An 18,220-nucleotide genomic window follows, 5' to 3' on the forward strand; every position below is an offset into this window, starting at 1 on the left:
GGGGGCGGGTGGGGCAGCGAACTGCTAGCAACAGGCGGGACGGGGCACGGCGCGACCAGCACGGCGGAGCAGGGCCTATGCTCGCAGACAGCCGAGCCGAGCGAAACAGCTTCAGTGAGCAGCGAGCTGCGGGCGTGAGCGAGTCGCGCGGGGCCATCACGGGCGTGCGCCCAGCTGTGTGTGTGTGAGAGTGAGAGAGAGAGAGAGAGGAAGAGAGGGAGGGGGTGGGGGAGAGAGATAGTGTGGGGGACAGATAGCAGGGTGGGCGCGCAGGTGCAGGTGCCAAGCAGAACGCGCAGGGCAGAGGACGCGCGCCGCTGCAGCTGTGACGACTGCAGCGTCCGACAGCTGCGCAGCTGCGCTCTGATCGTTCTGGCTGGACAACGGCAGTCTTTCGTCGTGCCAATCGTCCTCCAAAAGTGAGTCCCTGGCGATTACAGATGCAGCGTTAATATCCTCGCTCACGCTTATTGTTTGGTAGAGTCTAAGCGTACAGTATTTCAAAATTGCTTTTGAGGGGTAAAGGTTTCTGGTTTTCTTATAATTTCAGAAAAAACGTCAACCAGTTATGGATAGCAGTGACGGCACCACAAAGCACCGCTGGGTGTGCCCAAGTGACCGTCACCTGGCACTGCGAGCCAAGTAAGTTTGTAAAGAGAATGGAATTTAAGATAGCTTGGAGATCAGTAAGATGAACTCCAATAACTTATTTCAGACTACGGACTGGCTGGTCGGTGAAGACACAGCCACTAGAAATTCTTCCTAAGGCTCAGGAACCAACTGTTCTTGACGAATCAGAACAGGCCATGATTCTTGATGTAATTAGAAGAGCAGAACACATTGATCTCACTGAGCAAGAACGAGTTGGGTATGACGAAGTAAAATTTACAAATACCTATGGTGAAAAAAAATATATTTTGACACGTTTCTTTGCTTCCTAGCCGGCTGGTGGACCGAGTTGACAACATGAAACGCAATGCTATGGGGAATGGAGCAAATCAGTGTATTTTATGTGGTACAAAGTTCGGATTTTTGGGATCAACAAGTTATCTGTGTCATGATTGTCAGAAGGTATAATATAACACTTTGAAGTAATTCAGTACACATAAAGGTATACTGTTTCTACATGTGTGTTGTTGCTTGCCTTTAGTTTGTTTGCTCAAAATGCAGTATTGAGACATGCTCCTCCTCATCATCGAAAGAACAAATTTGGCTCTGCAAGATATGTTCAGAAACTCGTGAAATGTGGAAAAAGTCTGGTGCTTGGTTTTTCAAAGGTTTGCCAAAGTACATTCTTCCAGAAAAAAGTGCAGTTAGAACCAGACAGAACATGCACCTTAATCCTGTAGGACAACGTCCCTCTACAAGCTTCAGCAGTAATTGGATTAAACAAGGTACAAATGGTAATTTTTTAACCTGCAATTATCAAGTATTTTCTAGTTTTCTCCTCTTTCCTCCAACAAAAACAAGAAAAAGTATTTTGACAGTTTATTTTTAAAAATTTTATTGCTATCTGAGCAGCAGCAGGGGGTGAGACCGAAAACGATAGCAGCTCTGAAGATGAGCTGATGCGTAGGTCAAGACTAAATACTGGAGCCAGTATAGCAAGTGCAGCAAGTGGAGTAAGTGCTACAAGTGCAGTAAGTGGTCTGAGTGCAGCAAGCGGAGCAAGTGCTATAAGTGCAACAAGTTCACAGAGCAGTGTTAGTGCTTCAATGAGTGGGAGTACAGTGAAAGCAGCAATTGGAAACAATAACACAACCTTTGGAAGGGACAGTTTTAGTAGAAAGTCCAGGTTTGTGAAAATATCATTATGAGAGCTATAAATGTTTACTGAAAAGTTAACATCACTTTATTAAATAGTTGTTTCCAAATAATTTCTAGTCATACGAAAACCTTCCACAGTCCACCAGCAATAGGAGAAAGTGGACCAACAACTACAGCAACAAGCACTAAAACTTTGTCCTTCCCTGTGCCTGACAAGGTTGATTCTCCCATTCAAAGTAGTTCCCAAAACTCACACCGAAATAATTTTGGGTTAAATATAGGTAAGTACTTTCTAAAAAATGTTACCATATTTTATATTGAGTGCGAGTGGTTCTTTTTCTTAGTTTTGGTTCTTCAGGATGATCTAATTGAAGAGATTAACTGTAGGCATAATCTTATTCTGTAAACTTGTGAAAGCACATTCATGTATCAAAGCTTTGATTTGCACCTAAACTTATTTTTGCCTCTGATGTCAACAAAATTTCAACAGATCTAGTTTTGATTTCAACTACTTTCTTTAATATTTCCTATGAGTAGATTTCCTTTACCCTCTGTAGCTGCATGACATAACTTTATAAATTTTATGAGTAGGGAAGGGAGCAGGCTTCCCCTTCTGTTTTAAAATGCACAGACACTATTTGTTTACAAAATTGTATGCCTTTCTTGTTTCTTTTGTAATTTTCCTGTTGCCCATGTGCGTCAAAACTTTTCTACTCCCAAAAGATAAATAGCAACACTTTTAACTGATTGTGTAGTGGATGCGGCTGCTGACGAAAATTCTTACCCAACACATTGTCAACCCGTGACCCTGCACGGTAGCCCTCAAGAGTCACACCATCGCAGTTCACCTGCACCAAATACTTGGCACAACAATTCTCAGCGCACTTACTCCTTTCGACGCCTCCCAGGTTTATCTCGCAGGTCAGTTCAAAGGCGCCTCAGTTTAGTACTCTCTAAATACTACAGAGAAGACTGAATGCTGTCCTTTTCTTGATAAAGGCTTGGTTTTGAAAACAGATATGATAGTTGAGCCAAAAGCTGCACATACATGCATACACAATACAGACATACATTACATACATTCATACACAACCCAATTTTAGCTATATATTTATTCCATATGTATAGTATAAATATTTGGAAAGTAGCCCCAGTACTACAGGTCACAGCATTACTAAAAATTTAAAACATCCCATCGGTTAATTTAGTTTCTCAGTTTCTCTTTCTTTACCTTAGTCTTTGTTTTCTTGTTACTTTTTGTCCAATTCAAGTAAACTTTAAAAATATTTCTAATTGTTTTTAAATTTTTAGCTATGCACTTTTTGGAAGCAGTGACTGAATTGCATGCACTAGTATATGTGATCCTGATTTCTATTCTTTATCAAAACTAACTAAAAAATTATTTTATACTGTACCATGTAGTTCTTGAATTAATTTATGATTACTGCCTTTCTAAATTGAAATATGGTGTCCTTAATGGTCAAGTTTATTAATTTTTGGTGGTGTATACAACATTTTGCATTTTAGCTGGCGTGATTGGCAAACTCCTCTCCTCTCTTCTGACGAAACTAGTGCCAGTTCTGATTGCCTGCGGTTGCCCCGAAGTGTGAGTGGGCATACTATTGCAGCTGCCAAACCAGATGATATCCCTACTCTCCTTGGTGCCCATGGAAGTGGTGAGTTATTAATTTCTTTCAAGTGTGTGGCATGCTTCATAAACTACAGACAAAATAAATTTTAAAAAGGGTTCCTTCCAGCTCAGCTTGGAAGTGTGGAACTATCCTTATTATACGATCGCCATTCTGGATGTCTTCACTGCCGTCTTCTACGAGCTATGGTGCGAAATATAATATTTAATCAAGTAAAAATAGGAAAACTACCAATTGAGCTGTCAACTTATCACTTTCTTATTTCACAGGGACTGAAATCAACTGATATCAACGGACTAGCAGACCCTTTCTGTAAGTTGAATCTTCTACCAGCAGGCAATAAGGTAAAATTCCTTCAGATAAGTGGTAAAATTACCCTGTAGACAATCGTTGCTAAAACATGTTGCAAAAATTATTTTTTTTCATGGGTTACAGAACAATAGATTGAGAACACAAACTATCCATAAAACTTGTAACCCTGAGTTCAATGAATCTTTAACCTTTTACAATATAACTGATGGTGATATGGCAACAAAAGCTCTTCATGTTTTAATACTAGGTAGGTGACCAACATATCATGGAAATAGGCAGTAAAAAATTCAAATGATCCTTTAAGGAGTGAATGTGTACTTTCTCAATTAGATGATGATAAATATGGCCATGATTTCCTTGGAGAGGCTCGGATACAATTGTCTGGAGTACCACCTCAACATGCACGTCACTTTAAAGTATTTCTTGACAAACATTATCCGGTAAGATATTCTTAACAAATTTAAAGTTAAATTAAAAATACAGAAAAAATAAATTCCTCATTGGAACAGGTCGAAGATGAAGAGGCTGCTTGGGGAGAGGATTTGTGGACAAGAGGTCAAATTCTTGTCACACTCTGTTATTCAACCAAACGTCGGGCATTGATAGTTGGAATAGTGAGATGTTTGAATTTAACACCAATGGATAGCAATGGCTCATCAGATCCATTTGTTAAATTGTAAGTATTTTCATTAAGTATTGAGAAACAATGCAACTAGGTCTAATTGAAAGTTTAAAACTAATGGTAAATTTCTTTTGAAGACAGTTAAAACCTGATCCTCATCATAGAAAGTATAAAACTGGGATTAAGTGGCAGAGTTTAAACCCACTCTACAATGAAGAATTTGTCTTTGACACAAAAATGACTGAATTACAGCAGAAAACTTTGGTAATAACTGTGTGGGACAAGGATCATGGGAAGAGCAATGACTATTTAGGTATGTGTTCTATTTATGGACGACGCCTTCAAATTGACAGGCTATTTCCTATAATTATTGGATTAAAAGGTGCAATTCACTCACCAAATTGGTTTGTCTCCAGGCGGTCTTGAGCTGAGTTGTCTATCAAAAGGAGAGCGTTTGAGACACTGGGTGGATGCTATCAAGTTTCCAGACCACAAACATGAGGGATGGCACCAACTTGTAGATACATCACTGCCCCTGTAATCGCAAGGGAAATAAGCTCAGCAATTGTTAACTTTACACTTCCATTGTGTGATTAAAATTGAGTAATGAGTTAAACATTACCTATGCAAGTAATATTGTTAAAGGTTTTCTTTGGGAGTGCTGATTAAAAAGTCAGAACTTTTACAAACAAAATAAATTTATATTTGACAGACAACACATAACTTACAAATTGGTAAATAAGATAGTCCCATTAAGTGGCAGTTGGGATAGACTTTACATATGTACAATAATATATACACAAACAAATGATTATTTAACATTACCTGACCAGATCACAGAATGTGATCCAATTAATTACATAGACAGAAAATGTTTGTTCATACAAGTCAGTGAAACAAAAGAAGAGGATTTTGAAGGATAACATTGCAAAACAAAACTACACCTATACAGGTAATTTAATTTGTGACCATGGCTCATCATACAATCATGCAAGTCAGTGAGCTAGCAATGAATGAATAGTATTCAGCAGGATGGATATTAAAATATGAAGACATCTTGATTCTAGTGTAAAGCAGTAAAACAAAAGAAAAATTCATTGTAAAAATAAAATAAGGCCCTTCTGATTTCTTACCAATTGCAATGTTCTGTCATACTTCCTAAGTACCCTTTGAGCATCTTTAATGTAGAACAATCTCTTAGCATAGTCAAAGCTCAAAATTATGTATCTATCTAGTCTTTCAAAATGCATAACAAATATGAAAATATAATAGTCCCAATAAGCATGAAACCAAAAGGCTGTTGCATCACATTGACAAAATAGAAACTCCATATGTGTCAATTAAAGCAAGACTGATGAAAAGGGAACCCCTCCAGAACAAGTCCAAGTTGCTTTTGTAGTAATTAAAAACAAATACAATGTGCACTGGTTTCCACTGCTAATGTGTGTGGAGTTTGATTAATGACTAGGCTTAACAAGCAGTATCAGTGACAGGAGAATCAAAAGATAGATATGTAAATAGAAATCTGACCAAAAAAAGAAACAACAGATCAGTTTTAATTATGGAACCAGCCTGACAATATCAATTGCAGTTTATGTATTTGGAATATACACAAAAAAAAAATCCCCAAAAGAGGGAGAGAGGGGGCTGAACTACACATAGGTCTTAAATCTAGCAAGGTTTAACATACAGACTTCGATGTAAAAAATCAACTAGCATATTAAAAGAAAAGAAAAAAAAAGAAAGATAGAAAGAAAAAACGCAGACAATGAATGGATTGATCTGAATGTGATAAGAAATAAATAAAGTAAAGGTATATTGCAAACACAAATAGACCAGAAGAGAAAATAGTTGTGCTAGATGCAAAATGAATGTAAGACAACCTTTAGAACAAACATTATATTCAAATGACAATACCAAACAAGATAGAAAAATGAAATCACAGCTAAGCTGTATTAACAAACATATTAATCACATAAAATTGAATGTCAGACTTCAGATGATACTGACAAGGGTTCTCCATTAATAAGGGTTAACATTTCAATGAAAATAAATAATTGTGATTAGGAGGCCCGCTCCAGCATTTGCAAACTAAGACGATACAGTTCATCAACAGCTGGACCATTATCACAAGTTGTTTCCCTCATTGGTAAGCTGCAAAGCTGGCGCCTGGAAAGAAATCATAAAACATGAACGATCAAAAAGGTACAACATAACTGTGGTATATCAGGTACGCATGTATGGGCAAAAAAAGTCAATACCTTATAGATAAATCTCTACGAGCAGAAAGTGCCCGCTTGTAAGGCCCAGAACAATTGAAAAGAGCCTGCCGACGAGCTCTTCGCTCAAGGAGTGCAGTATGAATTCCAGCAACTGGATGTAAAAGTTTCTCACAGAATAGATTGCCTAGAATCTGGTCCGTTTCCCCTGTCCTTTCACCAACACTATTTTCTTGCTTAACATTGTTAATAACTTTGGAATCTTCAACTTTTCCCTCTTTCACATTATCTGCTGTTTTGCCTTTGGATTCAGCTGAAGGATCTGATTTTCTAGCTTGCAATGAAATTGATTCTGTTCCAGACTTGAATCCACTTTCCAATATAGTGCTGCTTTCTATCTTGATTGTATCATTGGTATCAATTTGCCTATCATAAATCTCACTTTTATTCCTACTTTCATTAACATCATCGTCACTTTTTTTTGTAGGCTCTGAAGTCTCCATACTCTTTCCTGTAACTTGACAACTTGGATTTTCACTGCCAGAGGGTTCATTTTCCTTTGAGTGTTTATTAGAGTCTCTACTTGTTTCTAAATTTATAGTTTTGATTAATGTAGATTCTGAAAGAAAAAAATTAGAAACGTGGACATGAACAAAACACACAAAATGGCAACATAAGACAATGTTTTAGAAATGGATGTGGTTTTACCTGTGGACATGATGCTGGGGTCTGATGGTGGATTAAATGCAGATTTCAATAGGTATTTAACCAATTTCGGACCAGCATATTCTACAGACACCCCAATATATGTCAATAATCTGACTCCTTCCCAACGCTGGCGAGTGCTTCCAGCTTTATCAATTTTGGCTCTTGGTCGCGTTTCAGCAACTAAGCTTGCCCAGTCAACACCAAGTGCATCACTAATTCCTGAGAACACACCGAAAAGCAAGGATATGTTTCATGGTGAGAAATCTTAATATAGAGAAAATTTTGTTAAAATGAAAGATTTCAAACCTCTTGCTCTAGCTTCCTCCTCAAGCTCACCATCAGATATTTCTTCAAAACCAAGATTTCCAACACCTTCTGCACCATCAACGGTTCTTCTGCAACAGTAAAAGAAAGGTGAAGTTATAGATCTCAGGCATCACACAACACACGTTTCCACAACACAGCACCATTAAAAAACCGACCTATGGCTTCCACTTCCATGCCCATGAGGGCCTGACTGGGGAGGCAATGAAGACTGTATATTTCCTTGCGGAGTTTCCTTTTCTAAAACACCAATCGTTTCTCCATGATTAGTGTGGTTTAATTCCTGTTAACATAAAAAAAATTAACCGTATTACTGACACTAACTTAATTACATGCATAAATACGGAAGGCCCATTGACTTACACTATCCTCCCTGTTCAAAATTTCATCAGCATCATCACTAATATCACTAAGAACTTCTTCAAGAGCAGAATCTTTTTCTAACAGCAGTCTTTTATTTTCTGCTGATGTTTCTTCACCATCAGCAACTTCACGAACTCTCTTATGATTTGAAGGAAGATTGTTAGAGTTTTCACACACTGTAGCTGCATTAAAAAAACAAAAAAAAATAAACAATAATTATTAAGTAAATTTATAGAAGAATTTAGAAATGTATCTGGTACCATTCTCACCCGCACCATCAATTTTGACTTCATTTTTGGCTTCATGTGCTGGCCCACTCTGATCTTTTGCTTTGGAACTAAAACGTAAAGGAGAATATCAAGAGATTATAAATCATGACAGAAATAAAATAGATTACAATAAATAGATAAAAATAAAATCCTACTTCTCATCAAGAATGTGTTCTTCAGGTTTAAGAGCAGTGCTGTTTTGAGAGTCATCTCTCAAAGGAAGCATGCGCCCAGGAGGACGATTGAGCAATGGCTGAACAACAGGATTGGTGGCTTGATTTGCAGGCTGACGCCATTCATCATTCCATCCACCAGATCGTCTGTCTCCAGACCAATCACCCTGGTTAGGTGGAAACCGATTCCACTCCTTATCAAGTGGAGCATTATCATTTCTGTGAGGTCCATCCCAATCCTTACCAGATCGCCTGTTAAAGGAATACTTTAAGTAAAGAAAACAATTGCTGAAGATGAACTTTTATTACCTACAAGGTAAGATTGGTCGTACCTGCCACGGCCTTCCCACTCCCAATCATTGCGCTTTCCTGGATTGTTAGGTCCTGAGGGCCTAGGGCCTCCATCATAACCGCGGGGACCATGATCTCTTTCTCTACCATGATCTCGTTCATGGTTGTGATCACGCTTTCGGTCATTACGTGCTTCCCACTGTCCACCTCTGACCTCTTGCCGTCCACCATCTCTTCCCCGTCTGTAAGAGATAGAAAGTCTAAGTATTCTGTGGCCAGTTGCAGGTAATTTTGATACAAATTATAGATAGAAATTAACCTTCTTTCTTCACTGAATACAGCCATGTCAGGAGGTCCCAAACGACGATCATCATTGGATGGTGCACCCTTATCATACCGTGCTTGGTCTGAAAATCTTCCCCTTTCTAGAAAAAAATAAAGCAAGAAGTTCTCAACTGTTGGATATCTTAGAAGTTAAAATGAGTATAGCCTGTATTGAAATTGTAATTTACCTCGTCTGCCTTCAAAAGAGTTGTCAAAGCTTTTTTCATCTTGCTCTCTATTGTGATCCATGTGTCCTGCCCCAAACAAACGATCGCCAGGTGACCTCTCACTGAACCTATGGTCGCGATCGAGACGAGGAGAACCTCTTTCTAATGCTGGCCTCTCAAGGCTTCGCTCTACGCCTCGTTCAAGCCGTCCATGCACTGGGTCACGGTCTAAACCTCTTTCTAGGCTCCTCTCGTTTTCACGGTCCATAACTCTAGGAGAACCACGATCTAGACCTCTATCACCTTTTAGACCCCGGTCAAGGCATCTGTCAATTCCTCTCTCATGACTCCTGTCCAGACGACTTTCATGACCTCTGTCAAGGCCTCTTTCAAGACCTCTGTCAAGGCCCCTCTCAAGGCCTCGTTCCAGCCCACGATCCAAGCCTCTATCAAGGCTTCTTTCCAGACCTCTCTCTGGATTTCTGTCTAGTCCTCTATCTAAAACTCTCTCTTGAAGTCTTTCATTTCTTTCAAATGTCCGTTCCTGCTCACGATTTCGAGCAAGTGCTTTAGCAAGCTCCTTCTCTAGGCCACTATGATCTAATCCCTTTTCAAGACCCCCATTGTTATTACGGCATCTCCGGTCACGCTCACTTCCGCGACTTCTTTCAGACATTCGATCTAAACTACGCTCCCTGCCTCGGTCAATACTAAGATTTCTTATGTGACCAGTCCTTTCTAAACTTCTGTTTCTCTCTGCTCCACGTTCTTTAACTCCACCACCAACATGAGGAGAAAAGTCATTTGGATTGTGCTGCAAATTGAGGGTGAGTAGAGAAGGAATCCCTTGTTGTGTCTTGGATTTGTCTTTCTCTCTTTCTCTGTCATGCATCCTTTCTCTGGAAAAATTAAACAAGACTTTAAACTGTTGATAAAAATTTCACACATGAAAACCAGTGTAATTGATATTTTACCTTTCACGATCACGCATGTGATCTTTATCTTCAAGAGGGCGAACATCTTTGCGTAGATCTTCTTTGTGACGTCTATCGTCTACTCTCTTCCGTTCTTCTTCTTTGTCATCTTTCCTGAAAGTGAAAGAAAGGACAGGATCTTTTAGAGATCTCAAAGATCAAGATAACTTAAGATGTGAATGAATCAGGAACAGACAAAATATATTACCTATTTTCTCTATGCCAATTATCACTGGGGGACACCTTATGCTTCGAACTTAGGTTGTCGTCTCTACCTTTCTGACTGCCACCAGACAGTCGATTAGACTTGCTATGGTGGTCTGGGGATTCCTTTCGCTTAATTTCTTTGCGTGGAGAACGAGAAGTACCATCTTTTAATTTTAGTTTGGGGGATCTGCTTCTGTTCCTGTCTTTGTCTCTTTCTTTCTCTCGTTCCCGCAGCTTTTCTGGTTCCCTTTCTTTTTCTCTCTGTCTCTTGTCCCGGTCTCTGTCTTTTTCTCTATCCTTCTCCCTTTCCTTCTCCCTCTCTCTTTCTCTGTCAGCATCTCTTTCTCTTTCCTTTTCCTCTTTCTCACGGTTTCTCTCTCTCTCTCTGGAACGGGGTGATACACTTCTGTTGTGCTTATCTTTAAGGCCTCCCGGTGGAGATCTAGCATTATGTTGACTTACAGCATTGCGCCCACCAAGGCCTGAAATTTTAAAACGTACAGGTAAGAATTATCTATAAGAATACTTATAATTAAGATATAACACTGTAAGATTGATTAGCTGATTTAAGAAACTTACCAAGTTTAGAAGTTGACACAGTCTGTTTACCACCTTTCAAAAGAGGTGACTGAGATCTTCTTTTATGAATATTGGCATTACTACTAAATACTGGCGGGCTTAAGGATTTTTTGGAGCCTGATGTTGTACCTGGACCACCTTTTCTTGGAGAGCTATGGCCATCAGATCGGTCACGTGACCGCCTTTTCTTTGAGTGCTTCATCTCTCTATGTAGATTGCTTACATTAGCTACTGATGAGCAGTGTGCACTCTTCTTGCTTGGACTGATCCCTTTTCCAGTTCTGCAAAGGTAAAACAAACCATAAATCTTTAAGTTGAGGCAGTGTGTCTTTACACCCACTTAAATGAAATACACCTCAATAATGCTTTGACTTTCATATTGTTTGGATGGTAGCTTAGTTAAGACTATGAGAAAAGTCGAAAGTGCTGGATACAAAAGTAGTGGATAAACAGGACATCCCTTAAAAAACACTTAAAACTAAATGGCTACCTAATGAGACAGTGCTTCACAATTTATCCTTTCTTTTCCCTTGTGGTAGATTAATGAGAACAAATTTAAGGGATTGAAGAACAGCAAAAAGAGAGCACATAATACTCTTTTTACTGATCAAAAGGAAAAAAAAAAAACACAATGTGATTAACATACTGTAAAAACCTGGGAAAGGGAAGGGCGGGGGGGTAGAGAAGCACTAATCATGCACTACAAAATAACTAGTAAATTAAGAAAATTCTTCTAAACTAAAAACTGATACTACATTGGTAATTAAATCAATCAACATAAAGACAAAACCAAGAACCTTTAAACTTACCGGACCGTCATAATCAACGGCTCGTAAAGAATTTGGTTCCAATGTTGACTTTTGGTAAGCAAGGACAAGGCAAAAATAGTCAACGTGAACTACAAAATTTGATTACTTTCAGATCAAATTGTTCAGGGCACTCAACTGACATACTTTTAAGATAGCATTTTACTAGCACACATGATTTAACTAAGTTTGGAAAACATTCAATCAGACTTTCATCTATGACTCACAGCTCTCTCTGTACTGTGCCATGCCATTTTACTACATTAACCTAACTGATTGGTACATGTTGAGTTGTAAAACACATCATGAAAGTGAACCAGACATGATCCAGAAAACTCTTTGCTTTTAAAATGGTACAAGCAACATTACAAAATAATGCAGAACTCATCACTTAGCAGTACAATCTTACTTTCGTCACCACAAATTTAGAAACTGATTGTGTCCAGTAATTCAGAGGGTTTGCCATAACTTGTATAGTATAGCGGCACTCATTATCATGACTGGATGGGCATGAACTACAGTAATGTTACTGTTATAATAGAAATTTAAAATTATTTAAGTACATTCATTCAATTATTATTTTAGATTAGACAAATTAGATAAAGTTTTGTAAAAAGTGCAATACTTTTAAATATCAAGAAATGCTTGTTCTCATGGATGCATACTCTATTGGTGCAACTAGAACTTTGTGTAAATTTTGGAACACACATCTAATTTGCTTAAAAATAGAGTCAAACTTAATTTTCCTAATGCTACAGCTCATGTTTTGACCACAACCAGTTGGGCAAACTGGGAGAAACAGTGTCCCTACCTTATGTTATTTCTTTTGATGTGCTCTTTATCAGAAGAGCTGGAGTACCTCTTCACTTTTCTTGTACTTAAATGCTTTGCCTTGTGACGGTGGTGCCTGCTTGATTCCACAGATTCAGAACTTCCAGTGCTGCTGGTTTCTTCACTTGATGTAGAATCGCTGCCAGTGCTTGAACTACCAGAGGTAGATGAACTACTACAACTCTGAAACACAAGTACAAACTTTGTTTAAAATGGCGTGAGTTCCAAAGAATGTTTCCCTAGAGATTATTGTCACAAAATTTATCATTTAATTTTAAATAATACACAAAATAAAAGAGATTCTATTGACTTATTTTTTACTGTAAAATCAAGTTTTTTTTTTTTTTAATCAAGTTAGTTCTCCAGGAAATGAAAAATACATGATGTAACACAGGCATATACCATAGTTCAAACTTTGTCCGGTCTTTTAGGACCAAGTAAACTTATTATTTTGGGAGGAGGAAGAGTAGATAGAACTGTAGTTCCAAAGTTCCAATTTGACTCAAAGCAAGCCTTAGACTGCATTCCACCCAAAATAGATTAGAAACAAGCCTATAAAGCCATGAAATGACAGGCGATACTTTATCAATGCAGAAAAAAAAACAGCTGAGGCAAAAAAAGTAATTGCTAGTGTCACACAAGACTTTGTGATTTGTGCTGCTACAAACTTTAAAAGAAAATTTCCAGTGTTATAATGATTTTTTTCTCCTTCTATAATACAGAACTTGAAAAATAATTTTGAAACAGGAAATTTTAAAGGGATATAAGAATGAAACATTGATCATCAGATTAACAAACAAAAATGGTGGAAAGTTTAGTTATACACCAGTTCCAAATTTCAATTAACAGGAGGTGTCCTGATGGTATACATGCATCCACACAACCAATCTTGGGGTCATACACACACAGACGCGCGCATGCGCGTTCATGCAAGCATTCAAAAACAACATTTTAATGTTATACAACCAGGAAAAAAATCTGTTTAAAAGAATTTTATACTTGAAAATTCTTAAGCTTCACTTATGTGCATTCCAAACCAAGTCAAAGAGTCGGAGGATTCATGCCATGAAAGGTAATGATTTGGAAGATGAGACATGTTAATGATAGGGATAATAAAACAGAAGCCATTTTGGAATTGTAGTTGGAAAAGGATTGCACCTGAGGCAAAACCCACCTTATTGTTGATCTTTGAGCTGGCATCCTTAATAGCGGCTCGTTTTGAGGGACTGATCAATGCGTGAGTGCTGACATACCTACGGGCATACAATATCATACACTGATACGTATTCGTAAAAATATAAGGAAAGAATTCAATCCCTAAAGAAAACAAACTGATATGAAATATTAAAAAAAAGAAAGAAGAGGGACTTAGTTTGTGTCTTAAGTTAAATACAAGAGCCTGAGTCAGATGAGTCAGGCGATCAAATAGTGAAGTGTTCAGAGTTCTCTCATTAATATAGTAGTTTCTAACAAAATGAAAGGGGAAATTCTGAAATGAAGACATTTAGCAATAACAGGTGCGGGGACTCATGAAAATTTCCAGATGATACTCTCTTTCTATAACAAAAAGGAACACACACCACTTCTAAAACATGGATCAGGGAAATGGAATGTATAATGCTTGATTTACAATAACTGTTTTTTGAAGATTTATACAATGCAAAATGAAATCACATTTCTCTCTATTAGTGAGGCTAAGATGTGAACACTAAGCTAACCGAGGCTAACTCAACTACCCAAAAATTTACAAGCCAATCATTATACATACAGTCTACTCCAGACAAAAATTAATGCCAACATGCATCAGCTATTGAAAGTACACTATCATAAATATTTGTATGTACCTTTACGCTCTTATACTCAAATTGAGTTTCTGACTTGCTATCTGACTCAGACAGGGGGTTCCCAGTAACACCATTCCCTAGCTGTGATGTGCTCACTTCCCTTTTGGATGCAATCTGAGAGAAATCTTTCTCACCTGCATCAAAGAAACATCCAAACCATCATGAAAGTACTATATCTCCAGAAAAAGGAATATTTTCTACTATCTGCATTTCGTCTAAGACATTAATCATTAGCTATCATGCAATTTCTGAATGGCAAGAATAAGTCTGTAAAAGTCTTTGCAACTTTTTAGGTTGTTCAAACTAAAAACATCATAATGAACAATTTTAACATGATTGATTGCAAAAGCCATTTGTACATACAAAGGCACATAAAAAATAAGATTAACAATTTAACAATTGCTAAGTGGCACGAATGCTAATGCAACAATATAACCAAGTGCAAAATTAGAGCAAGAGCAGTGAGTAAAGGCTAACAAAAGATGGAACTATAGCAAAGATTTACATGACATTTGCAAGTATCCAACAAACCACTTGACTTTAGTGGAATTGGTCTAATGTGCTGAGTGTCTTTTAAAAAGAATAAGGCACAATGTAATACATGATAGAAACCCACAATCTTCTTTCAACTGTTGTTAAGTAGTAAACATGTATGATGTTTAAATTCTAGGATTCAGCATTAAATTGCACATGCAGAATTCCCACAATTAAAGCAGCATGTGTAAAACATTTGTAATGGAGAACAACATTAACATTTGAAACCCTGTAGGTACACCATGTAAAGTGACACATGTGCATTCACTTTTAAATAACACAAATAAGCTGCTACCTTCTTAGTACAATCAAGTACAATACGGAGCTTAACAAGTTATGAGTATATTAAGAATCAGTTTCAGAGCTATTCAACAATATCCGTTATATTGTTACAAAGGCGATCTGACATTTCATGAAAACTAAATTAAACATAATGAATAGGAAATGGATGAAATAGAGGTTAAATTTTAATGTAAAAATGAGTAAAATTAGTAAATACCAAGATAGTGCAAATGGAGCCATACATCTGCACTCCAGTACAAAACCCACAAGACACCTGACTGCAGATGAATAAATTCCCTCAATAGAGCACCAGAGGGACATGTGGAAAGAATGTCAGGTAAATGATGTACTCACTTGCAGTTTTTTCCATATTGGCACGTTCCATTCTGTTCCCATTGCCTGCAGAAGCTATCCGTTGGCTTCACATTTGCTGGGCATTGGCTGGGATTCGAAGAGATGGCTTTAGTTCCTAACCTCTCGAAGACACTTGGACGACGTGGAGAGTCTTTGATCGGATTGCTATGCACTTGCTTTAAGGGCGAGTCTAGAGAAATTTTACGTCTCGTCTGCTGCTTTGACATTGTATCAAAAATTCGTGGAAATCCTAAATGGGATCGTCAAACCATGGCAGCGGACACAGTTTCTACACACACAGCGATGTAAGTGCCACTTCACTTCAAAGTCTTGCAGTACACAAGGGTGAAGCATACTTCCATCAACAGGAAAGGAGACACTATTGCACGGCTTAGAAATTTCACTCATAATATGAAACAAACGGTAACATTTGCCCAGTTAAAATAGGAATATATCAGTTGCTGAAGTGTTTGTGGCCATTTTCAAGTTATGTTGTTCTTCCTTTTGTTTTCTTTGATTTCTGTGGCTCTATCTCATGGAAGAACGAGACTAGGAAATTCATCTTCGTGGCAAATGGCAAATCTTTATGGAAATCGGCGAATCCTACTCATAGCTTTGTCATCCGTGATACTGTATGTAAACCCGATGAATTTTCTGAAGTCTACTCTAGATTTTCACTCTTCTGATATTTGTGACGTTTCATCTCATTACGCGCTTCTTGGCGATAAAAAGCAACAACTCACGAGTCAAATGTTCAATGGGGTTTTACTGGCCATGTAATGCAAGTGATTACAAAGCTGTCATAGTGCGGTTGTGTTGTGCAGGCTCTGTGTGACTCACCTAGAATTTTGGTAATTCTTGATTGGAAAGTAAAAACACCTTAACAATACTGAAATGATGCAGCAAGACCTATCTTCTGGCTATTCCAAAGGATGGGAAGGTAAAGGTTTCTAAGGTTTTTGTACATTGTCTTTTTTTTCATGCAAGCTGTATCCCGTGTCTCATCAAAAATTTCACCTTTACAGAACTGCGCAAACAAGCTCGAAGACTTGAAAATGATATTGATTCAAAGTTAGTATCATTCAGCAAACTGGGAACCGGTCATACCGGAATTAAGCCTGACAGGTCAGTACTTGAAATCGTTAGCTGCAATACTTATCTACTTTTGGCCGTCATATTTTTGTATATTAACTTCCTTCTCATTTATATTTTTTCAGTGACACCGAACCACTTCTTAGTACTGAACATGTTTTTGAGACTATGGCTCTAGATGTAGAGCAGCTCCTTGCACAGGTATTTGTCTGACTTGTTGATTTTGTTTGTTTTTTCTTGTACGTACTTCAGGGTACATTATGTTATTTTGTTTACAGTTAACTACTGTTAATGATCGCTTGGGTGAGGCTTCAGCACCTGATGGCCCAGGTGCCCCATCAAATGCTGCTCTCATTCATACCCTCCAGCGTCATAAAGAAATTCTACAGGATTATAAGCAAGAATTTTCCAAGACCAAAGCAAACTGGCAAGCTAGGAGAGAAAGAGAAGATCTGTTAAGGAGTGTTAGAAAGGATATTGAGTAAGTGCATTAGTGTTGCTGATTTGATTTCATATTTTAAGGTTCTCTATTAAATAGTAAGTTGTATCTGTTTGTAGCACATACAAATCGTCCTCAGGCTTGAACAGACGAATGGATTTATATTTGAAGGAAAATGAACATATCAGAAGGTGAGCTCTCTATTCAATAAATTAAGTTTACAATCACTAGCTTAGTAATATTATGTTTTCTCTTACAGTTCTGATCGTCTTGTTGATGAACAAATCAGCATAGCAATGGACACCAGAGAAAATCTGATGTCTCAACGATTAAATTTTAAACGCATTCAGACACGAATGCACGACTTGTCATCTCGGTTTCCAGCCGTCAATTCTCTTCTGCAGCGAATTAATCTTCGTAAAAGAAGGGACTCTCTGATTATTGGAGCTATTGTTGGAGTGTGTACCTTTCTGATACTATTGTATGCTTTCAATTAATAGTTCTGCCATCTGTTGTTTAATTTTCCACAATTAGATCATCCCAAAAATAAGCTTATAGTTTTTCCTTAACAGGAAAATTTATGGATGGGATGGGGGTCTGGCAGAAAACTTTTACCAGTCAAAGAGCACTGGTTTTGTAATGACCGATTGTGTAAAAAGAAAAATCATGGCCAGGGATTTGAAAAACTCACACGTTCTTGTGAGTTGCCTTTATATGATAGCTTTACCTATGGCTGTGTGTGATTCTATTTTTCAGATGACTGGTATCAAACCTTATGTCTGTTTTATGAAATATCTGGGGAGTTTGTTTTAGTTTATTCTAGTTGCCCGCATATCGTATGCTTGTAGAAGTTAAAGCTAGCACTTTTAGCTAAAGACATGAATTCTTCTCCATCTCTCTGATTTTGTCACAGAGGAAATGATGTGCAAAATTTTAACTTGCATATTTTTGCACCTGTGCACTGTTTCCTCTCTTTGAAATTGTGATATTTCTAATCATTGGCTGCACTTTAATTTATTTCTTAAGATTATCCAGATTCTTTAACTTACTAGTTTATTAGAGAAATTTTATTAAAATGTATATTTTTCCA

The 18,220-nt window shown here is 37.7% G+C and overlaps 3 protein-coding genes across 12 annotated transcripts; 2 read left to right on the plus strand and 1 right to left on the minus strand.

The window, feature by feature from the left end:
- The first annotated feature begins 101 nt into the window (after window positions 1–101).
- LOC113206774 (rabphilin-3A-like) lies at window positions 102–4,971 on the plus strand. 3 transcript variants are annotated; one of them, XM_026423013.2, is made up of 16 exons: window positions 102–419; window positions 551–642; window positions 716–868; window positions 942–1,071; window positions 1,151–1,394; window positions 1,522–1,795; window positions 1,906–2,048; window positions 2,523–2,688; window positions 3,295–3,443; window positions 3,513–3,604; window positions 3,686–3,760; window positions 3,852–3,975; window positions 4,059–4,168; window positions 4,238–4,404; window positions 4,488–4,663; window positions 4,767–4,971. In XM_026423013.2, exons 2-16 carry the CDS (start codon window positions 569–571, stop codon window positions 4,889–4,891), a joined length of 2,202 nt encoding a protein of 733 aa, XP_026278798.1. In that variant the 5' UTR covers window positions 102–419; window positions 551–568; the 3' UTR covers window positions 4,892–4,971. The 3 variants fall into 3 exon arrangements, with proteins under 3 accessions (XP_026278798.1, XP_026278795.1, XP_026278797.1); XM_026423010.2 differs by having other exon boundaries at window positions 105–419; window positions 1,885–2,048; XM_026423012.2 differs by having other exon boundaries at window positions 107–419; window positions 1,885–2,048; window positions 3,525–3,604.
- A 59-nt stretch (window positions 4,972–5,030) lies between these two features.
- LOC113206773 (fl(2)d-associated complex component) lies at window positions 5,031–16,093 on the minus strand. 8 transcript variants are annotated; one of them, XM_026423006.2, is made up of 17 exons: window positions 15,600–16,093; window positions 13,760–13,838; window positions 12,566–12,768; window positions 10,949–11,229; window positions 10,371–10,851; window positions 10,163–10,276; window positions 9,210–10,087; window positions 9,017–9,122; window positions 8,739–8,939; window positions 8,389–8,658; window positions 8,225–8,301; window positions 7,965–8,146; window positions 7,760–7,884; window positions 7,614–7,672; window positions 7,278–7,496; window positions 6,612–7,188; window positions 5,031–6,519 (listed from the first exon to the last, which is right to left on the minus strand). In XM_026423006.2, exons 1-17 carry the CDS (start codon window positions 15,824–15,826, stop codon window positions 6,414–6,416), a joined length of 4,185 nt encoding a protein of 1,394 aa, XP_026278791.1. In that variant the 5' UTR covers window positions 15,827–16,093; the 3' UTR covers window positions 5,031–6,413. The 8 variants fall into 8 exon arrangements, with proteins under 8 accessions (XP_026278791.1, XP_026278789.1, XP_026278788.1 ...); XM_026423004.2 differs by having other exon boundaries at window positions 7,584–7,672; window positions 8,240–8,301; window positions 15,600–16,092; XM_026423003.2 differs by having other exon boundaries at window positions 7,584–7,672; window positions 8,234–8,301; window positions 15,600–16,092.
- Window positions 16,094–16,213: 120 nt separating this feature from the next.
- Window positions 16,214–18,220, plus strand: LOC113206775 (Golgi SNAP receptor complex member 1). The gene is made up of 6 exons (XM_026423014.2): window positions 16,214–16,539; window positions 16,625–16,724; window positions 16,817–16,892; window positions 16,970–17,172; window positions 17,250–17,321; window positions 17,390–18,220. Exons 1-6 carry the CDS (start codon window positions 16,494–16,496, stop codon window positions 17,625–17,627), a joined length of 735 nt encoding a protein of 244 aa, XP_026278799.1. The 5' UTR covers window positions 16,214–16,493; the 3' UTR covers window positions 17,628–18,220.

Source organism: Frankliniella occidentalis, unplaced genomic scaffold, assembly GCF_000697945.3.
Source record: "Frankliniella occidentalis isolate FOCC.00 unplaced genomic scaffold, Focc_3.1 Scaffold200, whole genome shotgun sequence".
NCBI lineage: Eukaryota > Metazoa > Arthropoda > Insecta > Thysanoptera > Thripidae > Frankliniella > Frankliniella occidentalis.